This window comes from Acipenser ruthenus, chromosome 22, assembly GCF_902713425.1.
Source record: "Acipenser ruthenus chromosome 22, fAciRut3.2 maternal haplotype, whole genome shotgun sequence".
Classification (NCBI taxonomy): domain Eukaryota; kingdom Metazoa; phylum Chordata; class Actinopteri; order Acipenseriformes; family Acipenseridae; genus Acipenser; species Acipenser ruthenus.
This window is the reverse complement of record NC_081210.1, coordinates 6,121,525-6,146,639: the sequence shown is the minus strand read 5'-3', so window position 1 is coordinate 6,146,639 and position 25,115 is coordinate 6,121,525. Positions and strand designations below refer to the sequence as shown.

Sequence of the window (25,115 nt, the reverse complement as noted above, 5' to 3'; positions counted from 1 at the left end):
AATATACATGCAAGACTATTACCAAAGCCTATCTGCATACAGCTCAACGGTGATATAAATAGTACACGTTAATTAGTTAGATAAGAAATCTGAGTCCGGTCTTGGAGCAAGCATTTGATACACAGCAAGGTAACTCGAGTATTGCCTATTGCCATTACAATCTAACCTATATAAACCAAGGCTGGCAAGGAATAGCCACCGCAAAGACTTATCCGAGCCCCTCCATCTTCAGACTCAGCAACCCCCCCGAGCAGGTAAATTCTGATAGTGTGCCGTGTCTTTGTATCTTTGTGGTGAAGCATCTGTTCTCCAGTTTGTGTCTTCAGTCAGTTATTAGACGAATGTTTCCTGTATAATTTATTTTGCATACAATATTAAACAGGCATTTAAAATATAATGGTACAAAGAATCTTACCGGTAACATATTTGTACCGTTGTATTTTAAATGCCGACAATGCAAATACATTGTTTAGTCAAGTTTGGGTTATTTGCATTGAAGGCGCCAAAAAAAAGTAAAGGCGAATACTTTAAAGGACAGATTATTGTTGCTACTGTTTTATCAAATAAATTGGTCGTGTTTTAGATAACAATAGGGATATACTTTTTTGCGCTTGATATATATCCCCTTCAATCACTGCTTCTATAATCGTACCGTGTTAAGTTTCCTGTCTATGTATCAGTGTTTTTATGGGGTTTTTTTTTGCATATGCACAAACTGTTTAAATTTTTTTTAAAAAATGTAAATAAAAAATCGTGACCGAAGGAGATATTTTCATTTGTGGACCCACTAAACTTTACCCATTTTTATTATTTTATAAAACGACAATAAACTGTTCCTTCCTTCAACAGGATTACAATGACTCTCACTTCCATTCTCTCTGCTGCTGACATCGCTAATGCCCTGAAAGACTGTCAAGGTATTACATACTCATGTTATAAACTATTCAAGTGCGGAAGAATATATTGACACACATGCAGAATATAATAGGCTGACAAAGGTTGATTTGTGGATGAGAGATTAGAGTCTAGTGTTTTGAAAATTCACCTTGTTCAGGTAACAATGGGATGTGAAGCCTATATAATCTAGATGACCTATGTCATCCATAATACATCATTAATACCTGTACAGAGTTGCTGTACAAATATTAATATTCTGGTGTTTCTGTGTTCATTTTCACTCATAATAATTAACCCTTTTGACTCTAGTCTGCAATTTGCTTGTATTTGTTATTTATTGTTACTATAAACATTAACATTTTATGCTATTCAAATAATAGTAAACTACAACCAGAGATAACTGCAGACAACAGCTTTGACAATATCCTCTTGGGGTCACTGCAAACCCAAACCTTCAGGAATTAAACATGAAGCTTATGTTATAAGTATATTCTCAAACAATTCAATGAAAAAAAAAACAGTGATGCATAAGATTGTGTTCAATTCTTAAACATTTGGGAGCCCTGTATGGTGAGGAAGGTAGGGTTGGAATAATCAATAATGTATGAAGACTGTGTTCTACTCGTATTTATTATACAGATTTTTCTTTTTCCTGCGCAGCTCCAGACAGCTTCGGTCAAAAAAAATTCTTCCAGATCTGCGGACTGTGCAAGAAAACCCCCAAAGAGGTGACGGAAGTCTTCCATATCCTGGACAACGACCAGAGTGGCTTCATCGAGGAAGAAGAATTGAAGTAAACTTTCACCAAGACATCGTACTGATTCAGACTATAGACTCAATCAGCCTCCTTATAGCAATTAAAAAAACTGTGATTAAGATCCTATAGTCCTATGAATGTACCAGCATCAGTGCAACAGGAATAGGATCTATAGGGTAGTTAACCAGTTATAACAATGTAATGACACGCTCTGTAATCTAAAGTCCAACATGTCATGCTAGTTAATGTAAAAAACAGAAATATCTTTTGGAATACACACAATAAGTTTTTATACAGGGAAGCTCATATGATATTGACGTGACAGAAGTTAGTTGTGTTGCTGCAATACAGTGATTGGGTTGATGTTTTTTTTTACTTTGTATTCAACTACTATCATTCCAGTAAATGCCCAGGTGTAAATAGCTTGTTCAGAAAGTGTTTCCTGTGCGCTGCATGTGAAATCATGTGTGCTTCTGTGCCTTGCAGGTTTTTTCTTCAGAGGTTCTCCCCTTCTGCACGAGTGCTGACTGCAGCCGAGACCAAGGCATTCCTAAAAGCTGCAGACGATGATGATGATGGCAAGATCGGAGCTGAAGGTGATTTTCAGTTATTGACTGATTCATTAATTGATTGATTGATTTTAAGATGGGATTCTGAGCTTCTTGTAGTTCCTGGGTTTAATTCCCATTATGCATGTGATCAATGTGTGATCAATGTGTTCCTGTATGCGCATATCATATTCACAAAGAGAGAAGAAAAGGACATCAATAAAGAGTGTTTGGTTGAAAAACATGTAATTATTCGGAACTGTCAGTGAGACTGTGGACTTTTTGATGAACTGAAAAGAAAGGTTTTTTTGTAACAGAAAAAGCAAACAAGATATTATTATTAGTAGTAGTAGTAGTAGTAGTAGTAGTAGTAGTAGTAGTAGTAGTAGTCGTAGTAGTAGTAGTCGTAGTAGTATTATATTAACATTTTCTCTCCCGTTTCTCCTGTTAGAATTCCAGGCTATGGTCCTTTCCTGAGCTGGATTTTTTTTTCTGGAAGACTTGCCCACCATAGCATGTTATACGACCTTTGGAATATATTGCTGAAAAGTGTGATTGCATATGTTGTATACACCAACCTTCCTCAGAAAATGTATTTAAATATATTAAAACCACAATAAAAAAAACAACTTACCATTGTGTCTTGATGCTTGTGTTTATCAGGAGTTAAAATAACCTGGTAAGCTTTCTGAAGCTGGAATCCAGCTTGGGTTTAACAGGGTCTTATAGGAACGTTATATAGCAGAGTGATAGAATACAAAAAAAAGGGAGGGTAAAATTGACAGAAATATTAAATGTGTTACACCAATACATGAAAGAGTCACGAGAAAGAGGGGGGCAAGGGGTAGGGAGATGAAACCAGTCAACATATTGCAGGTTAATTGGACTGACATGCCTTTTCCTGTTTCATGCAAACACAAAACATTTTAATTTAGTGACTGCTGAATAAAGCTGTACTGTCTGGGTCCAGCAGTAATAAAGGGTCCTCTTAAACATTGCTGGCAGCCTCTCGTGTATTTCATGGAAATTCAAATACTTTTATGTTTACAAAACTAATACATTGGACTTCATATAGAGCAGAAATGAGATGGAACAGATTGCTGAAAGAGGGTTATTATATTCACAAGGCTACTCTCCAAACAATGGTTGCAGTGCTCCATCATAGGGTTCTGTGACTTGTGGACCACATTCTTTAATCCAAAAAATAAGTGTCATGAACATTTTATGGTCAACTTGATGCATTGTATTATTGTACCATTCAGTTCAGCTCTAATGCAAGTCAAAAACAAACAGAAACTACAGAGTTGTCTTCTTTACAGAATGCTTTTTTGGAATTAGAGACGTGAATTAAGGAAACTTGAACGTAGATTTCTACAGTGGGTTCCATTTTTTGTTTATTTAGTTTTTTTTAAATATATGTTCGTTTTTTCTTCATAAACACATATTGAAATCTAAATATCAATTTCTATAAGCATGTTCTTGACTCTTGCATGTCATATCAAAACCCCACGCTTCATGTGTTCAAAGCCTCAAAGGGTAAAGGGCAAAGGTCACTGCACTAAAGAAGAATGCAAAGTCACTACATAGCCTTTCAGTGGAGAATCATTATGATCTGAAACAAACTCTCTTTGTACAATGAATATACATCTGTGATTCTGAGTTGATTGCCTTGTTCACTGGACCCCTGTGTCTGCTGGTTTTCATTCCAAGTGAGCTCTCAATTACTTAACTAGACCCTTAATTGAACTGATCATTTGCTTAATTAGACCTTTTTAATTGTTTTCAGCTCTTAACAGTTGCAGATTTCAAGTTAGCTATAACATTTTATAAGTAACAAACTCTGCAACTGTTTAGAGCTGAAAACAATTAAAAGGGTCTAATTAAGCAAATTATCATTTCAATCATTTCAACTCCAGGACCAGGGTTGAAAACCACTGGCTTAGGGTACTTGCAATTTATATTGTTCAAGAGTTGGCGCAGTAGAGGCGCAATCCCAAAAGTGTGAAAAAGCTGCTTCTTCTCAGGAGTCTTAAAAACAGCGTGTGTGCAGGTTGCCTGTAAATATTTAACGCCATTGCCAAGCGGTCACATGATATCGCACAATGGACAAGGACTAGGGTTACCATCGGATACGCCACCCAATGCCTCCGAAGCACAGTTTCATGGGTAGGGTTACCATGAAGACAATTAAGAGGATGGGAATGAAACTGGGAGTTCACTGTTAGTTTCTCACCTGTCCTGCTTGTGTATTTATGTAAGACATTTGCACATATGAAATTACTGGCCCCTTTCTTGTGTGACGTTTGTTTATTTAGAAGGCGTGAGGCTACTTTACTTGAGTGTGTAGGTCTTTATTGAACAATTAGATGACTGTTTATTAATGCCATGGTGATTGAAGCTTGGCTATGAAGGAAGCAATGTCTGTTAGATCATTAACTTTTTCCACTGAAAGGTAGTAAAGACTTAACCATCTACTGGCATAAACAAGAACCGGGACAGATGACACTATGTATGTTTTAGCATGTTTTTAAATGATTTTCTTTTCCTATACAAATACATTAGGTCACAATTCTGTGACAATAAATAACAAGATAAAGCTGCTTTAATTAATATGTATACATTTCAAAGTCACAAAAACTATGAATCATATTCGCAAGCTTTATATTCACTGGAGAGAAATTCACTTTTGTAAATGAAACTTTGAATAAACAGATTACGAATACGTAAGACTTTAAAGTTGGTTTGTTTATGGAAAGTGTCATTACATACCGTTTCTTTCACAATCTGTTAGATCAGAACGTGTCATTTATACAGCTGCGCTCGTGTACTCTGCTGTCAAAAATTAAGAATGATATGTGACGTTTAGTTGCTTCACTTGTGATTTTAAAGGCATAACCAGGTTTGTGTACTTACTTTAACCAAAGAGGTAGGTTCACTTGACTTACTTGCGTGTGTAATGTAGAGTTTAAGTGACGAAGACTTGCAAGAACTGTCACAAGCTTAAATCTTAAGAAGGTATATGGTGGCAATATACAGTGTTGTTGAGATTAACCGGGTAAAATGGGAGGGATTTGGTCGTCAATCTCCCTACCTTTAAATAAATTAAACAGTGAAGTAACACATTGAGAGTATATCTGACCTTGATGTGCAATTGTATCATTACTGGTGGTATAAAAGGTTGTAAAAAAAAAAAAAAGGTTATTTATTTTATTTTTTTAATTGTTGTGAATTTACAGATTATCACCAAATGTTTGTACATGTTACAGATTATTTTCATGTTACATACATCTGGAGTTTTTGGTTATTTTATGTATCATGTTTTTATTCCGATTCATACAAAACTGACAGACAGGGTTATGGATGGTGGTGCAGTTTTGGAAAACACTCTGGAATGTGTTAGATTAGAAGCGTTTACAGGTGTAGTCGTTACTGAGACCCTGTGGGATATAGTATATTATTACTTATACAGTATGTACAGTTGATTTCATCATGTGCGGTTACATTAATACTATTTCATGCACAAGGCCCTTTTTACATTGGACACGTTGAATTGGATGCAAGCAGTTGTATTCATATTTCCATCTTCTGTCGATATAAATCTCTGGGCAACTTTGCAGTTATTTCTCTCAATTCAGCTTAAGAGTATGTCTAGAAGACTGTTATTCTGACATCTCTCTCATCATATAGAAATAAGGTATGGTAACCAGGATTATAAGTAAAGACAGCATAACCAGGCCAGACTAATGTTAACAATCAGGTGAGACCTGTCTGTGGACTCACCAGAGTCTAGTGACTCGGGTCAAGTTAGAATTACAAACAAATGTCTGTAGTATGGCATCAGGAGAGTTCAGAACAGTCTCTCCAAAAAATAATAAATAATGCTAAACAAATGCTATATCCTGTTGACAGGACAGAAAGATATTGGCTTAAAAATAATCTAATATGTATATATTTTCAATCCTATTCCAAGAATGGCAACAGGAACACAAGACAAACAGTATCTTCCGTCGTTATTGAATTTTTTCGTCTATAACACAAAATTTGGATCAAAAGAAGGTGAGGTATGTGCAATAAACCACTAGAATCAAACAAAGTGGTTATAATCTATAGGCTACCTTTATTACTCTGCAGTTTAACTATAAATATAATATATATACTGTATGAAAAATCTGTATATATCAAGGCATACAGAAGTTTGGGTATTTTTGGGTATGAGCTGTTTATATATATATATATATATATATATATATATATATATATATATATATATATATATATATATATATATATATATATATATATATACATGCGGTAATAGTCAATCACATTTGAAAAAAACTGTATAATAATTGAATGTTAATTTACCCCAGCTTTAGACCATTCGACCTTTAAAATGCAGTAATGTAAATGTTGGTATACTATATCTTTCATTGTTCCAAATATAATTTGAATTATTAAATGGAACTGTTCAGAGCCTTGCTCCAACCAGGTTCTCAATTGTTTAATTTATCCTAGGTGTTCTGTTCAGTAATTAAGTCTTGGCTTAGCAACGATTAAAATCATTTAATTTTTAATTGTTTCTCAAATTCTGATTGCTAATATTTCTGTCACTTTAACCTGGACCTGTGCCTGTTTCTTTTAGGAAGATCTGTTCAGTCTACTCAAAGTGGTGTTTACTTTTTACTTTCTTCCTATGTAGATTGCAAAGAGGGAATACAGGTAGAAGGGAGCCCATGATCTCCTGATTAAATTAACAATCTTTCTTCATTTGCAGAACCTTTTGTCCAACAAAGATTGCCAAATCTTTACATACTCAGAAGAACAGACAGTTTTTCTGCGAACCAGAGGAGCGTTTTTGGATGGTGATGGTACTGTTACAAACCTTTCTTATTTATCAATCAAAACAACAGCCATTCATGCTCATTTTTAAATTGATATAAGCACTCTCAAAATAGATTGTTTTTATCATGGTCTTTACTCCAGAATGCAACAAAAATCTGTGTCTTAATTGCTTGCTAGTTTTGTAAGATTAACAGTTGGTTTGTTTTTTCCTTTCACAAAACATGGTACAAATACAGCTTTACCATAAACAGTCTTCAGCCCTTGATAAATCTGTCCCATGGGGTCCTAAAAACATTTGTGCAGCTGAGTTTTGAAACTTAGGTTCAGAATGGATCCAAATACCCAATAAACTACACATACTATCAGATGTGATACACCTGCGCAGTAACAAACTTGGGGAATGTATTTCTTTTCTTTTTCATTGTTGTTATGCAATCATTTGTAGTTTGTACAGAATCCCATGATAGAAAACAACACGGATGGGAGACCTGTTGTGGAATACCAAGAGGAAGAAATACTGGTTAGTGGTTTATTTAAACTGATCTAAAAAATAAATCACCAGTGCACAGCTTTCAGTAGACTTCCCATGACAGATAAATAAGAGCTTTGTTAACACTTTATTTCACTGTTTTAAGGATCCCGTTTACAGCACAGTACTTCTGCAATGCTACAACATGTACAAGGTAAGTCTACGAATGCTCTGTGTCTTTTTCTCTTTGTTAAAAGTATCCATGCTGCACGTTTGTCTTTTAAAATCGAATGTCAGTTTTTTATGTTTTCCTTTCAATTATTATTTGTAATGAGCTAACTAGGTGAACCACAAGATAACCATAGTCAATAATAACAGCCCTTTGCAGCTGAAAGCTTAGAGAAATATCTCACAATTAGAGAAAAGCATATGTTATTAAAACCTTATCTTACAAACTGTCTGAACTGGGCTCCTGTTTATTTTATTAGATTTTTAACAGCACCTTTGCTAGGACTATGGAGGCAGGAGGTGTGGACCTGCTCAAACAGAGACTTGAGAAGTTCTTCTACAGGGTAGGTCACTGGTGTGTTTCCATGCTTATCTACGAAATCGACATGAATACAGATCATAAAAGAGCTACATCTAAATGAAGAACTGATTCATAGCAAGGCCTCAATTTATTGGGGGAAATTAAGATGCTGGTTTATGTGGCTCTCTTGGTAATGGTGAACAGCTCTACTTAATCGCTTGCTTAGAGTTTCCATTACTGTGTGTCGGAATTAATCATCGCCCAGCAGAACAATGTCTGTTCTTGGAGATGTAATTACTGTTTTAAATAATGTATTTCTAGTGAAGGGAAAACCCTAAAAGCAGTCTGGAGATTCATAAACGTGGATAAAAAAACTTTAGCCATTTAATACCTAACTTTATGTTAAACAATTTCTTTTTTAAAACACTTTTCTTTTTGTTTTAATAAATTCAAATAAATCTGCTCTACATTTAAAGTTGTACCGGCCAAGAATGTAAAAAAAAAAAAAAAAAAATCCATCTATTTTGAAAGCATTGTCTGTATTTGATTTATTCTTTCTCCAGTACCTGCAAACTCTACATTTGCAGTCCTGTGATCTGTTGGACATTTTCAGTGGAATCAGCATCTTCCCTCTGGATAAGATACTTGAAAATCCTGTCCTTTGTGAACAGGATGGAGGAGAGTTGAACCTGGTCAAATACACAACATTCCTCTATAACGATCAGCTAATATGGTACGCAGAACAAAAATTAAAGGCGCGATAAGCAAGATTTTAAACTCCCATTTGTTATCAGCATAAACAGCATCATCACTGGACTCCTTTTCCTTGTGTTAAATATCTTTTGTTTATTTGATTGTTGTTTTTTTGTTTTTTTTTTAAATCAAACCCTTTTTCTTCCTGATAGAGTTGCTTGCCGTGCTGCAGGTCACATGGGAGGGGTTTAGCACCAGGGGGCCTCAGCAATTTTTACTTCTTGGCATATTTCAGATTAAATCTGGATTCACTTCCTTGAAAGACCCAAAAGACCTGGAGACCAGTGTAAATGTGAAGTTTGAGTACATCAGCCTGTGCTTGTATTGCTGTTGGAGTTGATCAAACTGCTATGCAGTGAGTTGGAGAGTTCTTCCCCACTGGATAAGGATGAATGAGTGAAATGGCCTCTGGAAAGGAGTGTGCGTGCCTGCCTGTCTAGAGAGTCTATAAATAGCTACAAATAGGAATCTCAGAAGCCGTAGGGATCAGTCCTTGCAAGCTGGAGTGTCGCAGATGCCTCAATGATTTCCAGCATAGAAAAAGTGTCAAATATGATTACTTTGCATTCTCATTTGAGGCTACTGGCTGAGTTTACTTAATACATTAAGCGTTGTCAGCATTACTCAACCTGAGGTGTGTTCTTTTTTTAAATGCAATTTTTTTATTAAATGTAAATTATTATTTATGAGTATGGATACACAAAGATTAACCTTACCGATACTAGCATAAGTAATGCAGTTACAGGTGTTTGTTAAGGCATTTTCATTTAATCAAGGTTATCACATTGGCTTACACTTGCATGGATCATTTTATAGGATAAAAATCAATATTACAGTGGCTTGAGTCCCCATTGCAGGTACAGCACAGTTAGACTTTGCTGTCTCTAGATACTGTGTGCAGCAGAGCCTCTCAAATCCTCTTAATGCCACTGTGAATCATATTACCGGCTTGATCGCTTTTTCAGTAGTTCATCTCCTAAATGCGTTCTAGGTAAGATTAGCGCCATGTAATATTTAACACCAGAAAAAAAGAGCACAGGTTACGCAGAATCACTGTAATTTAAACCTGGCAACAGTTTCTCAGGTGTGTTTGATTGTTAGTAGTGATTATTGACACATCACAGCTGTCCGTGGCAGACAGTTTCCCTTATGACCAACTTCCCATTTTAAAGGTAGAAATAGATGAGAGGTTGCTTTAACTTTCCTATATGTTTTTACTCGCAGCCTGTTTATTTATATATAGAAGACTCTCGTTAATCTGGATCTGATCCCAACTGGTTCAAATAAGCAAGAGTGTATATTTATGTGTTGTGTTGGGACACATTATTGGTTTTAATAACTATGTAAATGATCCAGATATAGCCATTCAAGTTGTGCTTCATCATCAGGCTTTGACACTGGGTTTTGGTGACCTAGAAATTGTTTTTTTCATTTTTGTGTTGAACTGGGAAGCAACATAAGTCACAAGTGCAGTATCAGCTAATACTGACAGACATGCTACTTCACAGTGTCTGTCTGTTTGTTATATCACACTTGCTACCAGCACTGGGTTACATTGTATTTTTAAGTGCATGGTCCAGTGAAAACAAGCCTGGCAACCTCTGTGTAGCACATGTTAAGCTGATCCTGTGTAATGAAACACTTTTCCATGAACCTGAACATGTGAATCACGTTTATTTGGTTTCAGATTCATATCCTGTTTGTGCCTCTAATATTTTTCAGTGGTGTGTTTAAACCCTGTAGATAGATAATCAGTCAGCGGTTCAGCTGTCATTCCTTTTTTTTTTATTAAGTACAAAATAATAGTTAACACCTCACCATGGGTCAAGAAGCTTGATATATCTAAATACCTGATCAATGTAATTTTGTTTGCATGCTGGCCAGTGAAAGGCATCCATACATATGGCCACCACTATATGTATATCTTTAGTTGTATAATTTTTCTTTTGTTCCCCTAAAGGAGTGGTTTGGAACAAGATGACATGAGGATCCTGTACAAATATCTGACAACATCTCTGTTTCCACGCCATTCAGAGCCTGAGGTAGGGGAGCAAACTCCTGCCTTCATCTATATTGATCTAGTTTAAGAACTTCTCTCGTTCCTCTTGGCAGGGCGCTCTGAAGTTGGCACAATCTTTTGACAACAGTAATTTAAGTGTTGATGTTGGAGTTTTAAAAGTAAATGGTGTCTTAATTCCTCCTATCTCTATCTGTTTTTTTCCAAGTTGGCTGGAAGAGATTCCCCACTGAGAATGGAAATGGCTGGAAATCTTTTGCACTATGGGAGGTATAAGAGACACTCTTTACTGCAATAATAGTTTTTGCAAGTATTTAAATTCTAGTGGGACCTTCAGCATGTTAGTTTGTTTCCTATTTAGAAACATGTTAAAACTTTTACCAGAATATATCTTGTTAAAGTTCTTTGACCTTGTTACCTTGCTGCCACCTACTGGATGATTTCAGATGTGGAGTCTGCAGGATATCTGAATAAGTTCTTCTTTTATATACTGTAGGTTTCTTACAGGATCCTCTAATCTAAAGGATCCCGAAGCAAAATTTATATTCCCCAAAATATTTGTGAACACAGAAAACACTTATGAAGAACTTAATTTGATTATATACAAGGTAAGCATATGCAAACATATGGAGGGAGACTCGTTATCCAGGTGTCGCTGGGATCTGTCCATCTGTCATGCTGAATTATTCCCTATCCACTTCTTAGGGTACTACTGTGATTGGACAACACACAGAATCCAAAATAAAAGAATTTAACGAGCAAAAGAAGACCAATGCCATAAGTCTTATGGTCTGCTTTGTTCTTGTACTATAGGTTTTCAAGGGCATTTTCTGCATGCAAATAGACACCCTCCTTTTGACTAGCCCTGTATCTAGTCTTGACCATTCAATGCCAGTCCCTGTACAGTATATAGATCTAGGAGAGAGAACTCACAGATCGCAGACCACTCAAGTAATATAGAAACACCACTCTCCTCAAAATAGCAGACCAGTAATCTAATCTAATATAAAATGTACTTCTATACTTATTTTTCTTATGAGACACTGAAACTATTACATTAGTTATACTATGTTACTGTAAGCTTACTTTGTGCTGAAAGTTAAGGACTTAAGAAACAAGCCTCTAGGATTTCCCAACTCGCTATCCTCCTGTTTTGTGTAAATAGAGACAGTAGATCATTGTAGTACATTAACACAGTGTTTCTTACACATCTGTTTCAGGCAATGAGTGCGACAGTGTGTTTTATGATCAATGGTAAGATCTATCCTACTTTTTAATCATCTTTTCATCACCTGTAAATTGAGATGTTCAGTAGGGCAAAAGACTTGTTCACTGAATGCAAAATAAACCAGCAAAAAGACATTTGTAATGCTAATACTACGGCATCCAGCACTTACTTTTAACACTGAGAACCGCTGTTTGCTATTCAGAAGCATGCCAGTTTGTAGGGATTACTGCTCCATTAACCAGTTCAGTGGTGACTGGATATTTTAGTAATATATTATTGTAGTAATATTTTAGGTTGCTGATTCTGTGATCCTGTTCTTGTTTGCTGCAGCCTCTGTGGAGCTGACGAGAGAGTTCTGTGAGCAGCTCGACAGCCTGGTCGGACCTCAGCTCACTCTGCTAGCCTCAGACATCTGTGAGCAGCACAGTATCAACAGGAGGATATCGGGGTGAGCGACTGCTCTGCACCAATCACCATCAGAATAAAAATATCAGCCATAGCACTTTGCACAGGTGCCTGATGCCAGTTTTATTCCAGCTTCTCAAGCTGCAATGAAAATGCAAGCAAATTAGAGCTTGTCTGGAACCATTTACATTTTTTAAAAGGATCTGTTATAAATAGTTTTGCAGGCATTACATAAGCAATGCAACACTTAAGACCTGAGATTTTAATACATTGCTAGCTTATGAGAATGTAACTTAAGCCTCGGACTCAGAAGATTTGACAGACATTTTTAATCTTCCACATGAAGAATAGCCTAAATAAGTAATGTTTTCTTATAGTCTTTTGCTATGGACCCAATTATCTTTTTGCATGGATTGCAAGGAGTCACAGACACAGCAATATCCGTTTTGTAATTGTTCCTTTAGGCTAAATTATTAATGGCTTTGTTGCTTTGTCACTAAAACTAGAGAAGTGAGAGTAGTGCAAGGCTCGTCTTACTAATTAAGTCTGACTAAAATTTTAATGTACACAGTATCTTCCATTGATTATTAACTGATAGGCTACACCTGTGTCCATCGGGAAATGGCATAAAAACACAAGACATAACTTAAGTCTTGTGTTTGTTAATTGATATGCTACCTCGAGTATCGCTCATTGGCTCTGTTGACCTGTAAAACACATGTTCTTGACATCAATGATTTTTTAATCTTCGTAGACAGAAGTCCCTTAATATTGAAGAACTGCGCTAACTTTAAATGACTGCATCTCTTCACTGTGTAAAGTTTTTCATTTCTTGGAAGACTCTTTAAGAAATATATATAACGTTGTGTATATTAATTACATAGTCATAAAATTAATTGTGACTAACCAAAATCTAACATGGTTCATGTTTTTTATCACTTCTTATAACACCGCTGACTCTTGCTAGTGTAAACACATTCTGCTTGGCTTCGCAATTTATGATCATCCTACTCCAGAGCCTGTAGTAATTGCTTTATAAAAACCTATTTGCAGACCAGAAAAGGAGCCTCAATTCAAGTTCATCTACTTTAACCACACCAACCTGGCTGAGAAGAGTACCATCCACATGCGGAAAACAGCCAGTGTCTCCCTCACCTCCGTCCATCCAGAACTTATGAAGATCCTAGGGGATATTAACAGCGATTTTTCAAGGCAAGTTGTTTATTTAATATATCTATATATCTATATCTATATATACAGTATATGTTTTGAGTGTTGATACATTACATTACGTTTTATTTTTGAGACAACCAGTTTAAGTGGCAAACTCAAATATAGATGATAATTGAAGCAAAGAGGTCTGGGTTTTTGATTTTCATAGCGTTATCAAAAAGTGTAATTGTTAGAGTATATAATATATTACAAATTTAAAGATTAATAAGACTATAAATACTACAGTATGAATTGTATATTAAATAACCATTTACGCAAAACATAAATGTATATCCTTAAATCATTTCAAGTCTAATAATATACCCCAAAAATGTTAATTGCGGGACTCCCGAGTGGCACATCCAGTAAAGGCGCTCCGCGTGGAGTGCAAGATGCGTCCTATAGCCTGGAGGTCGCTGGTTCAAGTAGAGGCTATTCCACTGGGGACCATGGACGGGAGCTCCCTGGGGGCGGCGCACAATTGGCCGAGCACCACCCGGGGGTGGAGGGATTAGGTCGGCCAGGGTGTCCTCGGCTCACTGCGCACCAGTGACCACTTTAGACTGCCCAGAGCTGCGTTGTCCTCCAACACTGTGGCTCTGGGTTGGCTGCATGGCAGGCCTGCAGAGTGAAAAAAAAAGTGGTTGGCTGAAGGCACACGCTTCGGAGGACAGCGTGTGTTCATATTTGCCACTCCTGAGTCAGCGCAGGGGTGGTAGCGGTGAGCTGAGCTTAAAAAAAAATAAAAAATACAATTGGATATGTTGAATTGGGAGAAAAGCGGGATAAAATTAATTGCCGACTACTACATTTTTAGAAAGAAAAAAAAATGTTAATTGCACGTGTATGCATAAATTATTCATTTAATTATTTCAATAGGGTTGATAATGATGATGAAGAACTCATAGTAAGGGCAATGACTGATTACTGGGTGGTTGGCAAGAAGTCAGACCAGAGGGAATTGTACATCATTCTGAATCAGAAAAATACAAACCTAATTGAAGTGAATGGTAAGTTACTTGATACAAAATAGTAGATGTTTTTTTAGACTGGTATGCATGTGATAAGCACAAGGTTGATCTTGATAATCAGCATAGCTACATAATCTATTAATAATTAAATTGATCCTAGAAAATTTGCAGTTTATCCATGTGTTCAAATGGTCTGTGTTTTGCAGTGTTATGAGGTAGTCTTATTGATTCCACCCACTGCTATTAGTTTGTGCTTTATTTTATGTCTATGATATATCGTTTTTGTTTACAGGACATACCTTATAAGAAATTAATAGTTGCATGAAATCATCTTTGCTCAGTGTCCCTAATTTGTGGTGTCATGTGTGACAAAAAAAAGCAGCAGACAGGAAAAGCATTAATCTGCTGGCAGCATATCAACAGGATTAGTTTCTGTTGAAGATCTGGTGGTGCAACCAGATCTTAACATTACCAGTGATCAAAGGCTGACAATCAGTACGTTTACATGGCATAAGTATTCAGAATATTAAGTATTTGGAATACTAGAATATTCCGAAAGCTCTGTATATATGCATGCAGAATTCCCTATATAATTGTCATCACATGCATAGTTGCTTTTTCAAAGAGCATTTGATAGAATTTCTATTATTTATATAAATAAATAAATGTATGCTGTTTTTAATTTAGATGTATATTTACAGCATGTATTGATATTTCTTTGCTGTATATTCTTTTGTACTCAAATTGTAAGAGCATTTTATACTGTATCTATACAGTGCCCTGATACTTACGTGAGTGGCTCTTTAGAAATTTTTCCAAATATGCGGTTTACATGGCGGAATATATATTCGGATTATACAGTATTCCAAATACTAGTGGAATGTTACTGGCCATATAAACACACTGATTGTATGCACATTTTGGAGACTTTGCCTGACAATGAATTATTGATGGCTTGTTGACATTTGACTTGAGTATTCAAGATTCAGTAAAAAGAAACCAAGCAGAAGTTGAAGAACAGAATTTTTTTTTTTTTAATGTCCTTCTTTGTAACATTTTGCTTTTGTTTTACAGAGGAAGTGAAGAAACTTTGTGCTACACAATTCAATAATATTTTCTTCTCGGACTAAAGAGCAGAAATGTATTGATGATTTAAAAGCATTGTGGACTTATTGTGGATACATTGTATAAATGTAATTTTTCACAAACATTTTTTTGTTTTTTATTTGTTAACTAATAGCTAACTGGCTTGCATTTCATTTCTGTAATATCAAGATTTTACTACAAAATAAAAATATTAAATTCCATTTTATTTCAAAATTGTGTATGTCAGCATTACAAGAGCCAATAAAAATGCGTGAAAATCGCCAAAAGGCTTCTACATTCACTGCGTTTTAAAAGTCAAAGTACAGCAACTGCATACATGTTTTGTATAATGTATAATTCTACAGTTACTGCTTTCTCCCACCTTAACTCGAAAATTACTTATATGTGTATATATATATATGTGTGTGTGTGTGTGTGTGTGTGTGTGACTTATAAAGGTTGCAATAAAATGTTTGTGAAAGTTTTTCTAAAGACCAGGACATTATGTAACTTCATAAAAATCAGGATACTTCTATTTCATTACTTTAACAGCCCTTTGTTAGATAGTATGCATCATGTTCACACTTCATGGTTTGTAAACTGCCAAGCACTTTGAAAGGAGAAATTCTAATGTTCTTTTGTGACTCCATTTTACCTGTTTCCTCCCTGTCAACCATTTTAAACACTACATATTGGACAAAACAACAATTTCTTACATTGCTGAGTTATCACTGGTATAAAGAGCTTGGTGGTTTACCAATTGTCATCATGATTAGCATATCTTCAGACATCAAACCTCATAACAGGTGTCATACATGCCTTTACTTAGTTCTACTCATTCCTCTGGTTTGTTTTCCGGTGTCGGACATCGCTTCGATTTTGAATCAGGTATCATTCGTATTTTTTTTTTTTATCAGATATCAGCTATAAATAGAGTGATTAAAAAGATTAAAAAGATTAAAAAGACCTACCTAATTGCTCTGAAGTAAACGAAGTACAATGCTTGTTTCTTTTTTACACAATATATTTTTTAATGTGTCACTGAACATCCTACATAGGAGATTATTGGTAACCGTATATATTTCGGGGTTTTGCCAGCAGAATCACAGTCTGGTAGCAGTGCTTGGCACACTTTATTTTTTCTTTTTCTTCGACCCGGAAGGAGTTGGTTTGCTGATGATGACCTGTGTAACTATATTCACAGTTGGTTCAGGACTCTGGGGGATCTCCTCTTTTGGGGGTTCTGGAAGTCCAGCCGCAGCTGCAGCCTCAAGCGCTGCTTTCTCTGCCTCCTCCTGCTCATGCCTTCTCTCTTCCTCTGCCTCCCTCTGTTCTTTTAGCCTGCAATGAAAGACATTAGTGAAAATGTTCATTAGGCTGGGTGTACACCCAAGAAAAGGTGCTAGTGTTGTCCACACATCCACCACTCAACAGTAGATCACTGTGGAAGAGTAAAACTGGCTTTACAGTGTCATTTATTAAAGTTGTACCTCGCTGCTTCCTCTGCTTTGACTTTTGCTATCCGAGCCAGGACTGCCTGTCTTACTCGGTCCTCCGCGGCTTCCTTTTTGAGAATCAGGTTGTAGTCGTATGATGGGAAAAACTTTTTAGCAAAGAAAGCATAGATCTGATGAATCCAGAAATCAAGCTCATTCTCTGGTTCAATTACTGTTTCTTCAGCCTTTTCTGTAAGTAAATAAATTAGTGAACTGATCACATATGTTACAAACTTTTACATTTTACAATGCTATGTAATGATCATGAGCTGATGACCACTAAAACTGTTACAATACATGGTGTTTAACATATATATTTTTTAAAAAGAGCAATTTCTTTTTAGGATCTGTGTCCAGTGAATCATATTGAGGACATTTAGACAGCTTAAGATCGACAAACTTATTTAAAGAGAAATGTCAGCATAACCAATTTTGCCAGGTTAAATGTGGTCTGGAAAATAAGAGGAATTCATGTTGAATACTGATCAAGCTTTTATTCTATGACAAGCATTGCCTTCTTGTGGAATTAAATTGTAAATACATTCTATAAAATAAAGGCATGCAAATCTCGTTACATTTAATTCACCCATTAGCCAGATATAATTACATTTGCAAGAAATATGCATAAGGGGATTACAGCTCAGGCTGTTAAAAATATTATATTAGCAGTTTGTAGTTGAATAGGATTGTAATTTTCCTTTTAATAGTGTGAAGTGATGACTACTTTAAAACATACAGGGCAAACCCACTGCAATTCAACAGCATGTTTCCATGCGCAGTTTGAATTTACCTGGGAGTTGATCCTGCTGAGTGTATAGTTGTTCTGGGTCCAGTGCGGGCATTGACTGCACAATAATCTCGCTGCTTTCTGCCACCTGCTGGATGCTGTCAGCTGAATTACTGTGTGCCGACTGGGGGACAGATCCGCTTGTTGCACCTGGATTTACACCAAAGATTAAAAAAAAGTTTTAAGCCCTAACTTGAGATCTGCATATGTACAAAAGGACCATTCAGATTTTGGGTGGAAAGTGTGTCAGACTGTAAAACGTTTTTTAACAGAAGCAGTCAAAACCCTAGCAATTTAATTACCACATTTCAAATCTGGCAGCCTGAAAAACTTGTGGAATACTGGATAAATTAATTACTGAGCTCTGAAAAACATTCTTATAATTTGTAAAACACTCTGAGCCTAACCATATCTTATTTATTTTTTTGTTAGCATTTGTTTTTCTACAGTTTAGGTGGTGTTATACTTACAGACACTAGTTTGATGTATTGAGTGTACTCTTCCTTTTGCTGTAGATCTTTCACTTTGCTTGGGGGTTTTCTCTTCAGATACTACCACTTTGATGATTTCTTTTGACTTGCTTGGCTAAAGAGACCATACATGTATTCTGTTATTATCAATACTGACAATTTGGTTTCGAAAAGCTACCTATTTCGATCATAGTAATATTTTGGCTAAATCTATCACATACTGAAACTAAACTCCAAAAGCATTTTATTATGTACAATTCATAAAATTGGTCATAAAATAGTTTAATGAAGTAGGTATGTAAGGCACACGTGTTAACAGGATGTTAAGAAAACATCAAACTCACTAAATACTGATTGGTCAACAAACCTCAGATTTCTTCACACTACTGGAGTCAGAGGCAAGATTTTTATGGGGAGACTTTAAGTAACCACTGGGGCTGACATGGTCTTCCTTTGGTGTGCTGTCTGGCACTCTGACCTTATGGAAATCAGTTGGGAAAAAATGCACAGACAAACTTTAAAACTAGGATTTTGTTTAACACACTAAAATATTTGTACATTTTTTTTAAACCTGCTGAAATTAAACCTGCTGAATTTTTTTTTTTTAACAAACCTTGCTTGACCAGATGCAGATGACAAATATTCTTCTCAAACATACACCATTGATGAATGTAAAATAAGATTAACTAAACCACACAAGTAGAATAACAGCTAGTCATACCGGAATGGAAGTTTCTTGAATCTGCTCTGCAGAGTCTTCTCTTGGATTCTCAGATGGTGTTTCTGTTGTTCCCAAATGTTCTGAACTTGTGACAGAATACGGTCTCACTGTCCTAGGAGTGTACACCTCTGCACATCCAAGCAAGGCCTCAAAGAACTCCAGGAAAGTAATCTGAATAAAACAGAGCAGCAGAATGTTATTAAAGATGTTGTTCGTTGCTGTATTACAAGGCTTGTCTTCCCAAGATGCTATATGTTAAATGAGATACTTTGAGTGCGAGACACGTTTTGAGAGAGGAATAAAACTAATTTTAAATAAAACTAACTGAAGTTAACAAAATAGGACTATCTGTATTTTCTCAGTCATGTTGTTAAATAAGGCGTTTAAATGCAATACCATGGCAAGACTGGAACACAAGTGGGAAAAGAATATTTCAAAAAACCCTAAAAAGACAGACAGAATACCTAAATGTAAAACACTTAAACTAATTATGTCCCTGTAGTTGTCCTCAACAAAGGTTGAGCAAAAATCAGCTTTATATTTTAGCAGATTTTAAGATTTTACTTAATCTCACTTTACACCCCCGAACAGCAAAATGTATCACCGAAGATGATAGGCATGAACCAGAAATTTGCAAGTACAAAATCACATTGCTAACAAAAAGCTACAAAGTTAATCGTGAGCTTTTAAATAAAGTATAAAGTCATATCTTATATGATATAAAGGTTATGTTTAAGAGGCGCTACACCCCTGCTACCTAACAAGAGCCAACCACAGCCTACCTCCAGTTCTAGATTACTAAAGGCTTCATCATGCACTGCAGGGTTGTCTTTAGCAAGGATTTCCAGGACCTTTCCAGCTGTCAACTCATTGGTAAATACATTTAAATCCTAAATTTGAAAAGAAAAAAAAAATCATCAGCAATAATAACAAAAATGTTTAGCATTGCTCAAAACCTGATAGTAACCCACAGAAACCTAATAATTTGCCATTCGAAATATGCAGAAAACATACCTTTAACATCCATATGAAGTGCCTCATTTTCATTGTTGGTTCGTTTGGTGGCTTGGAATTCTGCCTGCAGTAAACTTTGTGTATCTCCCAGGATTTTTCAATGTAATTCACAGCAATTACAGCACGATCGTGATTGCAGAAAAAATCACCTATATTAAATCAAATACAAAACTGTGTTTAAAAAAAAGAATAGACTCCAAATCTATTTTTCTTCCAGATTTTCACTTACCTTTTATGTGTCTTGCATTTGGAACTATATTCTCTGCCACCAGTTTTGAAAAGCATGACACTAAAGTATGATTAGGTGGTCTGAAATAAAACAAAACCAAAATATTGGTTCCTGCAAGATTAGCTGTTGCAATACATTAATACACACTTTAAACTGTTATTTTACTCTAAAACCTGGTCTGAATCAACGTTCAGATCCGAGTGATAATAAAAGAATGTCTATTAATAACACCCAGTAATTCTAAAAGAAGCTACGTTTAGATAAAGTAACGTTTCAATATAACCCTGTTTGAGCGAAAGGAGTCACAGCTGTTTTAGGAGTCGTGTGTTCATGCTCTGTACAGGACTTATTTTTATGGCTGCTGGACATAGGTCATTATTACAGAATATGTTCTTGGCAGATTAGTAAGATATTTGAATTATGCAATTTAATTTTAACATGCCTTGCCATTAAGTTTGGCATGTAAAGCATGTATTTTTTTCACTGCTTACAGACTAGACCTCAGTAGAAGAGTGTATTTTGCAATGCTTACTGGATTTCTTTATAGTACATGTGGTATGCCAGCACAACAACATTGCTGAGAAATTTCCTGAGAAGCATGGTGTCAAAAGGGGAGTGGATCTCCTCAGCTGTCACATCGGCTGGAAAAAATTTAAATAATACAACATGAGAAAGACAGAGATGGCTTGGGGTTTCTCTTTAAATATTTGTTTTAAGTTTTACAAATTACTAGGCTTGGGATACAGCGCAGGTTTAAACCCCAAAGCAGTATTTTACACAAACCAGTTTGTATGATGTCATATAAAACAGAATGTTTCGTACGAACTTAAAGCTGTACTTACCACAGAGAATCCTATCTACTTCTGCTAAAGTTAAGCCGTGGTGATGAATTTTGCAGTCCTTGAGAAACCTCCAAAACTGCAGTCTCGTCAGCAGAAAGGTGTTGTCGGAAGAGTGCTCATAAGCCAGACTGCTGTAGAAACTATAGATTCGCCTCAGTTCTGTGATGTGTCTGAGAATGGCAAACTCTACCTGAAATAAATCCAAAACAAGAGCTGACTAGATCTGGGAATTATGACACTCGGTTCTGTGTCTGTTTATTCAAGGTGCTTACCTGTTTTATTTCCCTGTCCCATTGTTGTTCAGGAAAATTCTTGCGCACTGCATGGAGATCAAGAGCCATGTCAGGCCCTAGGATGGATGAGCCACCACTAGTTCTTGTGGATATTTTGGTTGGTTCGTCTACAGCAAAAGAAAGTTATTACCCAAGTTAGCACTTATTAACATATATGATTTTTGCACTTCAATTGCAGAATATACTCAATTTGTGCCACTTACCAGCACCTGGTGGGGAATGTGTGCGTATGCCACTCAGATCAGGGGTGCTACTTCCATCGAATAAAAAGTTAGGGAACTCAGCCATGTGATCTTCGATAAACTCCCCTTCAAATATGCGTCCATTTTTAAAAATGAACTTTCCCTAGAATTCAAAATGTTTTGATGTATGAAACACAATTCATTCTTAATAAATGATTTCCTTTATTTAAACAGAGTAAATAATATTTAAAAGTATTGAATAAAATTGTGTATCTATACTGTATTTACTGTACTGTGCCCACAGTACTAACAAAAACAAAAAATGATCTGCGTAGATTTGAGCTCTGAAATATTGACTTCACTTAAATTAAATTTAGATTAAACGAATAAGTCATACCATTCCATTCTTTTTATTAAACTTCCATTCTCCATCATATAAAGCTCCATTTGCATAGTAGAACTGCCCATTGCCATGCCGTATGCCATTCAGAAAGTCTCCTGCATACTCATTCCTCAGAGGATACTGTGAGCTGGGCACTCTCTTCAGGAACCAGGTATGGGTCCCATGTCCATTCTAAAATATGTAAAGACAGTACCTTTTGCAGTTTATCAATTACTTTTCTTCTTTGAGCAAAAACAGTTTGATATATATAGTAAATATGGACTTGAGAGGAGGGTCATAGTGGAAAATGATTGCCCCGAGGGAAGACTATCCACTTGAATTGATTTCATGATGGACACTAGCCCTGCCCATATCCTAAGGACAGTGTCTGTAACTGATATAATTTAGTTCAGGTTTTACCTGTATCCCGTTGACCCATTGTCCATTATACTGTTCATTTGATGCCAGCCATCTCATCCTTCCTTCTCCATGGCGCAGATTATTTTTCCACTGTCCTTCATATACATTTCCAGAGCTGTACCTTCAGGTTTGTTGAGTATGTAATTATACAATTAATCTTTAATGCATGCATTCAAAGCACTAAATTAATTTAAAAAAATAAATAAATAACAAAACATAATAATGCTCACAATTGCCTTCAGAAGTTACGTACCATCTTATACCCCATCCTTCCTTGATGTTGTTTACCCAATCTCCTTCATACCATGAATTTCCATCCTGGTTAAAATATATAGCACCCTAAAAAGAAAAGAAAAGTAGAACAGATGCCGTGTCAGTCCACTATTTTACAGTGTGGTAGTCATATCTGTAGTGAAATCTGGATAAAAACCTTTTGGATGAATCCTTTCCTATGTTAAATCACTTGTACCCTGAACACAATCTAAAATAAAACGTTCAGGTCTCCTGAGTTGTAGATATAAGCAGGTTTAACTATATTCCCATGTATCTATACACTGAACTAGTTTTATTTTTGATGATAGTAATGGTAAAGGAATATAAAGTGGATTGTGTAGATGCATTGACAGGCATACAGATATTTACCTTTCCATGTCTCTTTCCTTGATTCCACTGTCCTATGTAAGAAACTGGTTTAGAGCCACATCTGTATGTTCCTAATCCGTGGCGTATTCCATTGTGCACCTCCCCTTCATAGCTGCTTCCATCAGGCCACGTGTAAGCTCCACGTCCCATAGGCACATTCACTGCAAAATCACCCTATGAAATACATACAGGCTAAATTTATCACAATTGATTCCTTCCCCTCTCCCCTCCCAGTGTTCTGTACCAGAATCACCAATCCCAGATGTTACAAGTGAAGGCAGCCAAACCTCAGTAATAATTTCAATCAGAATTACCTCATATGTAACACCATCAGCCCATGTGTAAGTCCCTCTCCCATGCATCAGCCCTTCTGAAAACATGCCCTTGTAAAAAAAAGAAATAGCTCTCAGCATATTTAACAAGAACATTGTTATTTATGTTACAAAGGGACTAAATAATAATGTATTAGCATCCCTTCTCAAAGTATACAACCAGTACGGGAGTATAAAAGGGGGTTATTTACTTTTAGTGTACATTTAAACCCGAAAAATAACTAAGAGGTATATTCTGTTTACCTTGTAAACATTGCCTCCTTGAAAATATGCAATTCCTTCACCTTCATAGAGTCCATGGAATTTTTCTCCCTCGTATCTATATGATTAAAAAAAAAAAAAAAAAAAAGTAAAGATAATTCAGCACATCATCTGAATCCAAAAATATTTTTTAAAACTTTTCCATAACAGATTTGGAGCAATTCGTAGGGGAAACCTACTAATTTGGACTTAGTGTCACATCAGTTGTGTATTTGGCAACTGAACTGACCCCAATTCTCAGATTTAGGTTTTTCTTTTATTTTTCTAGAAAAAAAAAAATCTAAACTCAGACAGATGTATTTAAAACATGTCAAAAGTTAATCGTAACACTTGAATGTATTTGTATTTGCTTGCGATTGTAAGTCGCCCTGAAATAAACAATAATAATAATAATAATCGAACAGAAATAAACAGTTACGTCATTCCTTCTTTTATTATTCTTCTTATTATTTATTTCTTAGAAGACGGCCTTATTCAGGGCGATTACAATTGTTACAACATATCACATTACCTTTCCACGACCAGCAGGGTGAGAATGGGTTCTTCGTAGAACTCTGGTTCTGTGTTTTGCTCGGTGACCGGCGGCTGTGACTCGTCAGGTGAAGAACTCAGCTCACTCAGGTTTTCTCCCACTGCCAGCAGCGTCGCGGTGACCGGTGGCGGCGGCGCTGGCGCAGCCTCAGAGGAAACGGTAGTGTAACTACTTTCTATTATTTTATTAAATGAAACTTCGAGATTCGACTTGTCTGCTTTTTTCTTTTTATCTCCTTTAACCATTTTTTTGCAGCTTCTCACATTTAATTCAGCCTAAAAATCAGTAATAATACAATATAATCCGTGCAGTGATAGTAAACCTGTTGTAATGATAATTTGTGAAAAGTAACAAAAAAATTAAAAGTACATTTGTGTGGGCTATTGGAAACCCATATTATAAGGAATTACAGGATTTAAAAAAAAAAGAAATCGCTCCAATATTTATAGTTAGGGAGGCACAAATATCATACCTTATTTTGATACCAATTTGAATTTATTTACATCCCAGTTCAAAAGAATTCCCGGTGCTAAAAAAATATGATATTAACTTTTTTTTTAGTTTGTTTTCTCCAAATGAACGGTTTCCAATCTGCTGCAGCAACCACCACCTTGGCAACGGGACTCTGCTTCTGCGTTACTAAGGAAGTATCAGAGCAGGCAGTCGTCTACGGTATAGCGTATGTGTCAAACTACATGGGAAAACGCATTCGCATTTTAGAAGGGCAAGCGTTACTGCCAGATCAGCTGCCTATCAACAATCATATTTAAACGTTTCCTAGAGACGCCCTCATTGAAC

General features: G+C 36.0%; 3 protein-coding genes across 4 annotated transcripts; 2 read left to right on the top strand and 1 right to left on the bottom strand.

Moving 5' to 3' along the window:
• The first annotated feature begins 154 nt into the window (after positions 1 to 154).
• Positions 155 to 2,835, top strand: pvalb9 (parvalbumin 9). 2 transcript variants are annotated; one of them, XM_034052886.2, is made up of 5 exons: positions 155 to 254; positions 850 to 917; positions 1,558 to 1,690; positions 2,141 to 2,250; positions 2,654 to 2,835. In XM_034052886.2, exons 2-5 carry the CDS (start codon positions 857 to 859, stop codon positions 2,677 to 2,679), a joined length of 330 nt encoding a protein of 109 aa, XP_033908777.1. In that variant the 5' UTR covers positions 155 to 254; positions 850 to 856; the 3' UTR covers positions 2,680 to 2,835. The 2 variants fall into 2 exon arrangements, with proteins under 2 accessions (XP_033908777.1, XP_033908776.1); XM_034052885.3 differs by lacking the exon at positions 2,654 to 2,835 and having other exon boundaries at positions 2,141 to 2,303.
• Positions 2,836 to 4,291: 1,456 nt separating this feature from the next.
• ccz1 (CCZ1 homolog, vacuolar protein trafficking and biogenesis associated) lies at positions 4,292 to 15,815 on the top strand. The gene is given in 18 exon segments (XM_058996604.1): positions 4,292 to 4,368; positions 6,173 to 6,263; positions 6,845 to 6,973; positions 6,975 to 7,070; positions 7,490 to 7,564; positions 7,680 to 7,727; positions 8,002 to 8,085; positions 8,606 to 8,682; positions 8,684 to 8,721; positions 8,724 to 8,775; positions 10,756 to 10,837; positions 11,021 to 11,082; positions 11,309 to 11,420; positions 12,033 to 12,066; positions 12,371 to 12,488; positions 13,499 to 13,657; positions 14,537 to 14,667; positions 15,703 to 15,815. Coding segments are annotated over 18 exon segments (1,521 nt in total). The 3' UTR covers positions 15,759 to 15,815.
• On the bottom strand, positions 15,677 to 24,946 carry rsph10b (radial spoke head 10 homolog B). The gene is made up of 20 exons (XM_058995900.1): positions 24,297 to 24,946; positions 23,768 to 23,843; positions 23,507 to 23,575; positions 23,193 to 23,366; positions 22,804 to 22,889; positions 22,551 to 22,671; positions 22,146 to 22,322; positions 21,770 to 21,911; positions 21,546 to 21,673; positions 21,274 to 21,463; positions 20,964 to 21,072; positions 20,432 to 20,511; positions 20,203 to 20,351; positions 19,971 to 20,078; positions 19,189 to 19,359; positions 18,835 to 18,945; positions 18,468 to 18,582; positions 18,001 to 18,147; positions 17,205 to 17,400; positions 15,677 to 17,055 (listed from the first exon to the last, which is right to left on the bottom strand). Exons 1-20 carry the CDS (start codon positions 24,560 to 24,562, stop codon positions 16,848 to 16,850), a joined length of 2,823 nt encoding a protein of 940 aa, XP_058851883.1. The 5' UTR covers positions 24,563 to 24,946; the 3' UTR covers positions 15,677 to 16,847.
• Between the last annotated feature and the right edge of the window lie 169 nt (positions 24,947 to 25,115).

Bases quoted from the DNA above. Each gene is read 5' to 3' on its own strand.
- pvalb9 (XM_034052885.3), top strand. From the start codon at position 857: ATGACTCTCACTTCCATTCTCTCTGCTGCTGACATCGCTAATGCCCTG. The intron at 918-1,557 runs GTATTACATACT...TTTCCTGCGCAG, and splicing joins TGCCCTGAAAGACTGTCAAG to CTCCAGACAGCTTCGGTCAA. The intron at 1,691-2,140 runs GTAAACTTTCAC...TGTGCCTTGCAG, and splicing joins ATCGAGGAAGAAGAATTGAA to GTTTTTTCTTCAGAGGTTCT.
- rsph10b (XM_058995900.1), bottom strand. From the start codon at position 24,562: ATGGTTAAAGGAGATAAAAAGAAAAAAGCAGACAAGTCGAATCTCGAA. The intron at 21,912-22,145 runs GTATGACTTATT...TTTGAATTCTAG, and splicing joins TTAATAAAAAGAATGGAATG to GGAAAGTTCATTTTTAAAAA. The intron at 19,360-19,970 runs GTAGGCTGTGGT...TGTTTTATTCAG, and splicing joins TTAGTAATCTAGAACTGGAG to ATTACTTTCCTGGAGTTCTT.